The 9,934-nt window shown below is 33.3% G+C and overlaps 2 protein-coding genes across 3 annotated transcripts; one reads left to right on the forward strand and one right to left on the reverse strand.

The window, feature by feature from the left end:
• Positions 1–1,645: 1,645 nt before the first annotated feature.
• Positions 1,646–3,901, forward strand: LOC145157614 (uncharacterized). Its single transcript, XM_079076641.1, has 4 exons — positions 1,646–1,931; positions 2,064–2,251; positions 2,731–3,264; positions 3,803–3,901. Exons 1-4 carry the CDS (start codon positions 1,646–1,648, stop codon positions 3,899–3,901), a joined length of 1,107 nt encoding a protein of 368 aa, XP_078932767.1.
• A 3,214-nt stretch (positions 3,902–7,115) lies between these two features.
• LOC145156453 (PKS-NRPS hybrid synthetase cheA-like) lies at positions 7,116–9,679 on the reverse strand. 2 transcript variants are annotated; one of them, XM_079075821.1, is made up of 3 exons: positions 9,603–9,679; positions 7,777–8,721; positions 7,116–7,693 (listed from the first exon to the last, which is right to left on the reverse strand). In XM_079075821.1, the coding sequence occupies exons 2-3, from the start codon at positions 8,363–8,365 to the stop codon at positions 7,347–7,349; spliced, it is 936 nt and encodes a 311-aa protein (XP_078931947.1). In that variant the 5' UTR covers positions 8,366–8,721; positions 9,603–9,679; the 3' UTR covers positions 7,116–7,346. The 2 variants fall into 2 exon arrangements, with proteins under 2 accessions (XP_078931947.1, XP_078931948.1); XM_079075822.1 differs by lacking the exon at positions 9,603–9,679 and having other exon boundaries at positions 7,777–8,834.
• Positions 9,680–9,934: the final 255 nt, after the last annotated feature.

Raw genomic sequence — 9,934 nt, forward strand, 5'->3', positions numbered from 1 at the left:
GTGAAACACGAGATAAACTCACATCTAAAATACGCATCGTTAGATACGTTTTCAAATACTTCATCTGCATTTTGTTTATAAATGATAAACAATATTTCTACCAACGTTACTCTTTACATGCAAAGTTGGTATTACACCGAGCTCTTATCATCAAATGAAACACACTGTCGAAAAACTATAATGGGTATAGTTTACGAGTTATTCATAACATCTTTACATAAACACTGAAAAAGGAACTATTTTCATAAAGACTTTTCATTCCGTAAATCTTTTGATACTATGTTTTGTGAGACACTCATCTTCAACGTACTTTCGAGTATGCATTTCAAGTCCTGTATTATAAACCATAATCTCTTGGAGGGAGAGCGTGATACTTGTGTATAGATCTATACGGGATTGACAATCCCGCACCTAAACTGTTAGCTACAGTTAGACCGGCAGGTCTGGGGTGACAAATGTCATAACACTGCAACGCCTGAAGAACGTTGTTACAGGCAGTCTGGGTCAATAGCATGGTTATAAAACTCACATGGTGTATCAAAATGTACTTGATTTACGAGACCCTTAAATGCATTCAGTAATTACATTATATATGCAAAATATCTACTGTCACCATTTTAGCATAAAAGATACTATTGCATTCCAGTTTTTGGAACTTTTTCAAACTACCACACATACATGGAAAATATTGGATTTTCTGGAAACACGTTCGGTTATTTTTACCAAAAGACATACAACTTTCAGAACAAAAACGCTTATGAAGTCACCAACTTAATTGTTGACACTTTTTCAAAACTACTTATATTTCTCAGGGAATCAGTAATACAGGTAACCATCAGCTTTTGGAGAAGAGACGCTAAGGCGTCTGTTATCAAAACATTTTAAATCATCATACTTGTAATAACCTTTTGAAACATGTATTATATGCAACAATGTAACTTTTTATTATATTTATGATGGTTGTGTTTACTTTCTTTATGAATATTCAACTGTTATGATACTACGTGAAGTCATCCGCCCCCGAATGTTTCCGCCATTCTGGTTTGGGGGTGTGACAGTATTCTTAAAAATGGTTGTCGGGTTGACGACCCGTCCATTGTTAAGTCTGAATTCTTTGAGCATTTTAGAACCAGGTTTGCAAAACCGGCTGGGAATAGGGTTTTGGTCTTGCATGATTTCATTCATACTCTGTCGTCTGATCGGGCTTCATTTTTGGAAGGTGACGTTTCTTCTGAGGAAATCAAAGCGGCTATATGGGATTGTGGAGGTGATAAATCCACGGGGTCGGATGGTTTCTCGTTTGATTTTATTAGAAGATTCTGGTATTTGTTGGAAACGGATTTTGTTATGGCGGTAAAAGATTGTTTATCCTCTTCTCGCTTCCCAAAAGGATGTAATCCTTCATTTAGTACTCTTATTCCAAAAGTGGTTGATGCTAAAAACGTGAAAGATTTTCTCCCCATTAGTCTGATTGGTTGTCAATACAAGATAGTGAGGAAGATCTTGGTGAATCGATTGTCCTCGGTGGTGGATAGTTTGGTTAGCAAGGAAAAACCGACTTTTATAAAAAGGCAGAAAAATTCTTGATGGCCCTTTCATTATGAACGAACTTATATCTTGGTGTAAGTTGCAAAGTAAATCGACTATGGTGTTCAAAGTTGATTTTGAAAAGGCCTATGACTCGGTGAGGTGGGATTTTGTGGATGATGTTCTTAGAAAAATGGGTTTTGGTGTTAGATGGAGAAGCTGGATTTATGGGTGCTTAGTTTATTCTCGGGGTTCTACTCTTGTTAATGGCTCCCCTACTGAGGAGTTCCAGTTTTTCAGGGGTCTTAGACAAGGAGACCCTCTTTCTCCTTTTTTGTTTATTTTGGTTATGGAGAGCTTACATGTTGTGTTTCAAAGAGTAGTTGATGTTGGTTCATTTCAAGGTATTTCTCTTGATTCGAGGCCGAGTTTGTGTATTTATCACCTCTTCTATGCGGATGATGCAATTTTTGTGGGATAATGGAAGGGCTCCAATATTAGAAATATTGTCAGTGTTTTGCATTGTTTTTTCTTAGCTTCAGGATTGAAGATTAATCTTTCCAAGTGTAACCTTCTTGGTCTTAGGGTGCAAACTTTGCAGGTTGAAGAGACAGCGAATCATATTGGGTGTGCTTCTATGAAGGCTCCCTTTCAGTATCTCGGCCTTCTTGTGGGTCAAAATATGTCCCATATTGATAGTTGGAAAGATATTATTGCTAAAGTGGTAGCTAGACTTTTCTAAATGGAAAGTCAAAACTCTCTCGGTTGGAGGTAGATTGACTTTAATCAAGTCAGTTTTGGGCTCCCTGACCACTTTCTTTATGTCCTTGTATAAAGCTCCTATTGGTGTTTTGAATTCTTTGGAAGCTATACATAATAAGTTCTTCATTGGAGCTGATCCGAATGAGAAAAAATTAACTTGGGTTGCTTGGAAAAAAGTTCTAGCTCAAAAAAAACTCGGGCGGTCTAGGGGTGAGTAGTTTATTTGCTCTTAACAGAGCTCTTCTTTTTAAGTGGGTTTGGCGTTTCATTTCTTCTCCTAATTCGTTTTGGGTGAAAGTTATCAAATTTATTCACGGGGATAATGCTTGTATTGGTTCTAGATTCCATATTAGTAAAGGTTCGATGTGGTTAGATATTTTGAGAGTTGTGGACCAGTTGAAAAATAAGGGTATCGACTTGTTTTTGTTTTGTAAAAAGAAGGTTGGAGATGGGTCTTTTACTTCCTTTTTGAACGACATTTGGATTGGAAACTCTAATTTAAAAAGTCAATTCCCGAGACATTTTAATTTAGAGTTGGATAAGCAGGTGACGGTTCAAGCTAAAATGGAACATGGTTTTCTTCTTTTTTCTTTTCGAAGGGCTCCTAGGGGTGGAGCCAAAAACATCCAATGGGAAGGTTTGGTTCAGTTGATGGAATCTGTCACGTTATCTAATATTTCTGACAGGTGGCTTTGGTCTCTTTCTGGTACGGGAGACTTCTCTGTCTCTTCTGCTAGATCGTTCATTGATTTAAAGTCATTTTCATCGTCTCCTTCAGCGACTAATTGGTGCAAGTTGGTTCCCATCAAGGTTAACGCGTTTTCTTGGCGTTTGGATTTGGATAAACTCCTTACTCAGAGTAACCTTGCAAATAGGGGTTTGGATGTTTCGTCAATACAGTGCCCTCTTTGTGATTCTAACATTGAAAATAGAGATCAATTGTTTTTCGACAAAACTACAAATTTGGTCCCTATGGTATTCAAAAAACTTTGGATAGGGTCCAAAAAGTTTCTAACTTGCATGGATGGTCCAAAATCAAGAATTTCCTTTGGTTTTGGTCCCTGAACAATTTGAAATGACTCTTTTACCCTTTTCATTTGTTTTTTCTATTTTCTTTATTAACTTAAGTATTTAAATATCTAGAAAATAATAAAAAATAATATCCTACCCCACCTCACCTTATCACTCCACCGGTAACTCTTTCTCTCTCCTCTCTCTCTCTCTCTCTCTCTCCTTAGACCCATCTTCATCTTCAGCCGAATCAACCCTGCTATCTCCTTCATCATTTACCCTTACACTAAATCACAAAAGCTATCAAAATCCAAATTAGAATAGGACACACCGATCCGAAAACCACCATCGCCAACACCTGCACCAAAGCAAAAGGAAACCAAAAACAAAGTGAAATCTATACTTATGGTTCTTGATTTATAACGAAAGTCCCAGAAAAAAATCCTAAGCTAACCTGATGAAATCTCCATCTATCTATCATACAATATGTTCTGATTTGAAGGAGAAGAAAGATTTTAAGCATAAGGTTTCAGATGAGAAGTTTTTTTTAAAACAGAGCTCTGCGAGTGGATATGGTGGAGGAAGTGATGCTAAAATTTGAAATTTGAATATGATCTTGATATTTAGATCATTGATGGTGGAGCGGCTCCCTGCGGCTTCAGAGAATCTTGGTTTCTTCCGAGTGGTGAATAACGAAATCCCTATGACTGTTATGGACGAGATGCTTCAAGGATTTCATAGATTTCACCAACAAGATCTAACTATGTGTACAACAAAACACACAGATGGTGGATTTCTAACAATGCTTCTATAAGATGAAAGCAGAGGACTCCAAATCCTCCATTAAAATCAATGGATTGATGTTCCTCCAACACCTCCTTTGCTTGTGATCAACATAGGAGATCTACAAACAAGTTTAATTTTTTTTACTCTGAGAAACCAAAATTGAAGTGTAATGTTTTTAGGGTTTCTTTAGATTTTATCAAATGTTAAAATCTGGAAAATTGTGTGTTTTCTTTTTAGGAGAGAGGGGGGGGGGGGGGTTATCGGTGGAGTGACAGGGTAGGGTAGGGTTTTATTTTTTTTATTATTTTCTAAATATTTAAATACTTATATTAATAAGGAAAAAAACAAATGAAAAGGGTAAAAGAGTCATTTCAAATTGTTCAGGACCAAAACCAAAGGAAATTCTTGATTTTGGACCATCCATGCAAGTTGGAAACTTTTTGGACCCTATCCAAAGTTTTTTGAATACCACAGGGACCAATTTTGTAGTTTTGTCTCTGTTTTTCACTTGTCACCTTTCTAAGGTTCTTCATTTGCAAGTTTTTAGACGGTGGAACCTCGATGATATTGTGATTGATTCCTTTGATGATTGGGCATCTTGGTTTGCCTCTTTTCGGCTTTCTGGCGAGGCTAAAAGTTGGTTGGAAGGTGTTTTTTATTCGTTTTGGTGGCACATCTGGAATTTAAGGAATGCTCATATTTTTGCTAATTCTTGTCCAAGGGTGTCTGTTCTGTTTGATAATTTTGTTACTCAAACCTTCTATTGGTGTAAGGCTAGGGCTAAGAAAAACATAAACTGGATTGGTTGGCTCCAAAACCCCTAGTTAGCTATTTGCTCTTGATGTACTTGTTGTTGGACTAGTTTCTTGCTAGTCTTTTTTTGGTTTTTTTTTTATAATATCCCGCCGTTCTATAAAAAAATGAGCCATGTGTGTGACATCATTTACTTAGTGTTCGATTGTTTTTTAAAACGTTAAATATCTATAGTCTGAGAACCACATCTGTAACATCTACAAAACAAAAGGTGAATTGTATGCTTCAAGAAGAAAACTTTTTATTTTAACTTCTGCATGTTGTTAAAATAAAATGAAATATAAATAAACTTGTTTTTTCAAACGTAAAAAAATTTCAACACTGAAATTTAATTAATTATACTTTACAAAACTGAAATATAAATAATACAACCACAATACAAATTTTTTAAATTATTCATTTAATATATTTTCTATTAACTGCTTAACAATTTCATCTCTTAGTATTTTTCTTGTAGTATATGTAGGGTTGTAAACTAATTGAACGAGCACAAACGAAGGCTTGTTTGTTTAACTTTAAACAATAAACGAACAAAAATGAACAATTAAACGAAAAAAAATTATATTCATGTTCGTTTGTTAAGAAATTTAGTTTATTCGTGTTCGTTTAACTGATAAACAAACATAAATGAACATAAACAAACACAAACACAAACGAACTTAAACGAACATAAATGATCATTAAAGAACATAAATGAACGAATACAAATAAACGTAAACAAACCTATAAATGTGAACTTAAATGCACAAACACATAATAAAATAAATGAACGGACGTAAAGGAAATTAAACGAATGAACGTAAACGAACATAAACAAACGTTCACGAACATAAATGAATGAACGAGAGCATTGTTCGTGTTCGTTTTTTTTAACTAAACGAACGAGATATCTTGTTTATGTCCGTTCGTTTATTAAATAAACGAACACAAATGAACTTCCCGTCAAACGATTCGTTTACTGCGCTAACAATATGTCTTCTCGAGTTAAAAGAATTCTTATACTATATAACTTCTAAAGTTAACTTAAAAGATTTTAAGGTAATGTTAGAGTTGAAATAAGTTTTTTACAATAATACCAAACATTACAAATTTGACCAACATTAATTCTCTAATACATTGTATTAGTAACCGAAAATTATGAAAAATAAAGACAACTAATAATTTGCCTTCATGCGTTGTGGGTAAACCAATCTCTTTTGTAAGTTTGATGTTTGAAAATTATATTAATAAAAGTCAGATACTGTTAAATTTGTTGCAAGATAAATATGCACGGTCGATATTACTGACTAATTGCAATTTATAACGACCGAACTCATATGTAGGAAACGTGCATAAAAATAAGCACTAAAACGTACAAAAGTTTTACATTGAAACGTTAAGAAACTTGAATATATATCGACACATATATACAAGTTCAAAGTGAATGGGTAAAGTGACATTTTAAAAAGTAAGGAGTGGAAATTTGCAATATAAAACACAAAAATGAATGGGTAAAGTGACATTTTACAGATTACTTTAGAAAATAAACACAAAAGTTTACAACTTACAAGTAGGGGTTTACAATTACAAATATAACTTATACTCGTATCATGTTAGTAGTTAGGTTTTGTTATATACATATATGATGTATGTAAATAATGGTAGTGTAGATAATTGTTGTTAAATAATAGAATGTATAGTTTGTCTGCTTTTATATACATATTGTATAATGCAGTGTAATCTTGTTAAATAGCGAACCTATATAAATAATATTAATGCGTTAGGGGTTTCCACAATATCAAATATCAAACAAGGTATCGAAAAAGGTTGTTAACTTGGTAAAAATTGTATTTATACCCATTTAGAGGCTCAAACATTGCACATCTTCAAAATGGGTCTAAAAGTTTTGGACTAATAGTTTAATGATTCTACGACATCAATAATTCAGTTAAATTGTATTAATATTGTTTAATGGAATAAGAGAAGTTTTGGAACTAAAGGTTGTTTGGGTACTCCTATTTTTTTCATGTTCAAAATTTAATGAAGGTAAACTCATGCATTATTTTTTGATTAATAGATGTTATAAACATATTAATTAGATAAAATTATTATATAGTAAACTATTTAACAAAAAATACAACTTGAACCCAATACAAATCAAATAACAATAAAATGTTGTCTTACAAAATTATTCAAACTAATGCATATCAAATCACAATAAAATGTTGTCCAACAAAAATATTTAAACTAATACGTATCAAATAATCAAACTATTCATATGTCATATCATCATTTGAAAAAGAGGGATATGAGTTTAGATCAAGTAAGTTGTTTTCATGACTTACATGACCAACATTATCATACACTTCATTGGTCATTTGCACGACACAGGTAGAATTTGAATCTTTTTGTGTTTGTGATGATTCCACAAGCTCAAATCTTGAAGGGTCTCGTGCGGTAGAATTTATTTATCTTTTCTTTTTTGATTTTGGAGGTCTACCCTTTGGTCGACGAATCATAGGCTCAAATAACGTATCAGATTCAGTCAGAAGTTTAGTAATCATAGAATTAGCAAATTCTTTCTTACTTTGAGGCCACATTTGGTATCTTGAAGACAACTCCCTAAGCAACTCATTAAATTCCTTGGCTCCATCATTGTGTAAATCATCTTCTAAATTCAAATGCACTTTATCAATTCTCCAATGTTGATGAATAAGATCTAATGAAAGTGTCATTCCTTCTAGATGTTTTATCTTGTGAGCACAAGGAAGACCCATGGTTGCCATAAAATGACCGGTACAAGGAGTCATTGTACCTAAAAACCAAAAATATATTAAAGGTTAATGTAAAAATTAATGTTGTGCAACAATGTCAAACTATAAGCATTGCAAATATTACCGTTTTTTATTTTTGCATATTGCATATGTATCTCCTTTAATGCAAAATGAGATATATGACACAAAAGCTCTCTAAAAACAGGTGCATCACAATTATGAAGAATTTGGATTCTCTCACTTGCGAGTTTCACTATAATCTCATTGAACTCATGTTTGATTGCAAGACAAATCTTTTCTGTAACATCTTGAAAGCCGCCTGTAGATACTTGTAGATATTGTTTCAGTTTGGCATGAGCACCTTCAGCCCTTGATGATGACCGATTACCAAAATGCAAATAATCTTCTGTCCAAGCACTAACAAACTTTTCATTCCAAGGCAACCATTTCTTTTTTATGTACTCGATTGCAACTTTTTTCGTCTGATAAAACAACTCAAAATCAACCCAATTATGCTCAAAAATAGTTGTAGTTGTTGAATATGCTACTTTATTCCAACTTGACATAAATAGATCAAACTCTTCTCCATGTGGAAAATGCTTCTTGCAATTTGCCAACACATTCTTTTCAATATGCGAAATACATAAAAGGTTTGTCGGGTTCGGGAATACCATATTTATGGCATTCATTAATGCCAACTCTCTGTCAGACATAATCACAGTCGGTTCATGATTTTCAAGAGTCTTCTTAAACACACTTAATGCCCAAACTCTTCAAATAAAGCACTAACCGTTAATCGATTTCCCAAGTTTTCCTTGCGAATTTTCGCCTTCAGATTGTATATAGTTCGAGAGACTGTTGGAAGGTTCGGGTTTCCTTGACGTAAAGAAGAAAGAATTTGCCTTGGGGGTATGCCAGAAAGCATCATGTTTTTGACACTTTGTACGTCATTTGGTGATAATCGACGAAATGATGGATGCCCAGAGATATCAGTAGATGGTTCATGATTGTGAGTCAAGTTTTTTGCCTTAAGTATCCAACCGCCATCATATTCCTTTTTACCTACAATCTGAAAAGGACAATTAATCAAGCGAGATCCGGTATACATAATCTATCTCGATAGCTACCACCTCTATCACATTGCAAAGTGACATATTTGTCTTTACTTGAATCTCGAATAGATATTCCGTATCCTTTAGCGTAATAAAAATCTCTTACACTATTTAGTAGTTCATCATACGAATCAAATTTGGAGTTAGCTAAATAAAGTTCTTCATTCCTTGATGAATCCATTCCTAACTGTTAACATTCATTTTTATCATAATCAGACATCACATTCAAAAATCGGAAATAAAACATCAACTAAGCTATCTATGCTTGAAGATATAAATAAATTGACAATTTACAATTACCAAAATGTAAAATATCAACAACTATTCTAATAAATATAGATAAAACATAAAGTGTATATAATACTAACAATTACCTAGGATGTGAAGTCAAAAGAGTACTACTGCTTTTATGTTTTACTCATCAGTTAGGAAAAAGAAGAAAGAAGACAGAAGGTTGTTTTGACTTGACTATAATGAACAAATAATGAGAATACATATAATGAAGTCTTACGGAAGGAAATTTTGCCATCATTGGACTATAAAAAAATCATCAAAAATAAGCTAAAGTGGCACAAAATTGCGATCAACACAATTCAAATATCCTTACTGCATTAAAAGCTTAAACTAAAAAGCAAACACACACAAGCTTCTGTGAGAAATTAAACTCAATAACAAACGCACACTAATTTATCTCTCTAGTTTAGAAGATGAAGAATCTTAGGATCGTGAGTAGTTTAGGTTAAAAAAATCTTTTCTTTCTTATTTTTTATTCTTCATAATCAAAGATGACGAAGCACATGGTGTTATCGGATTCTAGGATCGATTCACGCTCTCATACCTTTTGAGCCGAGAGGAAGATGCAGTAGAGCGGCAACACAGAACAAGGAAGAAGTTGGACGTCGTTCGTATTGTTCGTAGTTTGGAAACAAATCTTTTTTTATCTCTTTAATATCAAAATTTAAAAATAAAATAGATCACGTTTCTATCTTTCCAATATAGAAAATTAAAACTAATATAGACTGAAGGGTAAAAATGTCCACCTTTTAATTTTTCAGTGGATGAATTAAAATGTCATATAGGTACACTACTTAACAAGATTACACTGCATTATACAATATCTACAAAAAACAGACAAATTATACATTCTATTATTTAAAAACAATTATCTGC

Source organism: Lactuca virosa, chromosome 2, assembly GCF_052849685.1.
Source record: "Lactuca virosa cultivar CGN04683 chromosome 2, Lactuca_virosa_CGN04683_v6, whole genome shotgun sequence".
Lineage (NCBI taxonomy): Eukaryota > Viridiplantae > Streptophyta > Magnoliopsida > Asterales > Asteraceae > Lactuca > Lactuca virosa.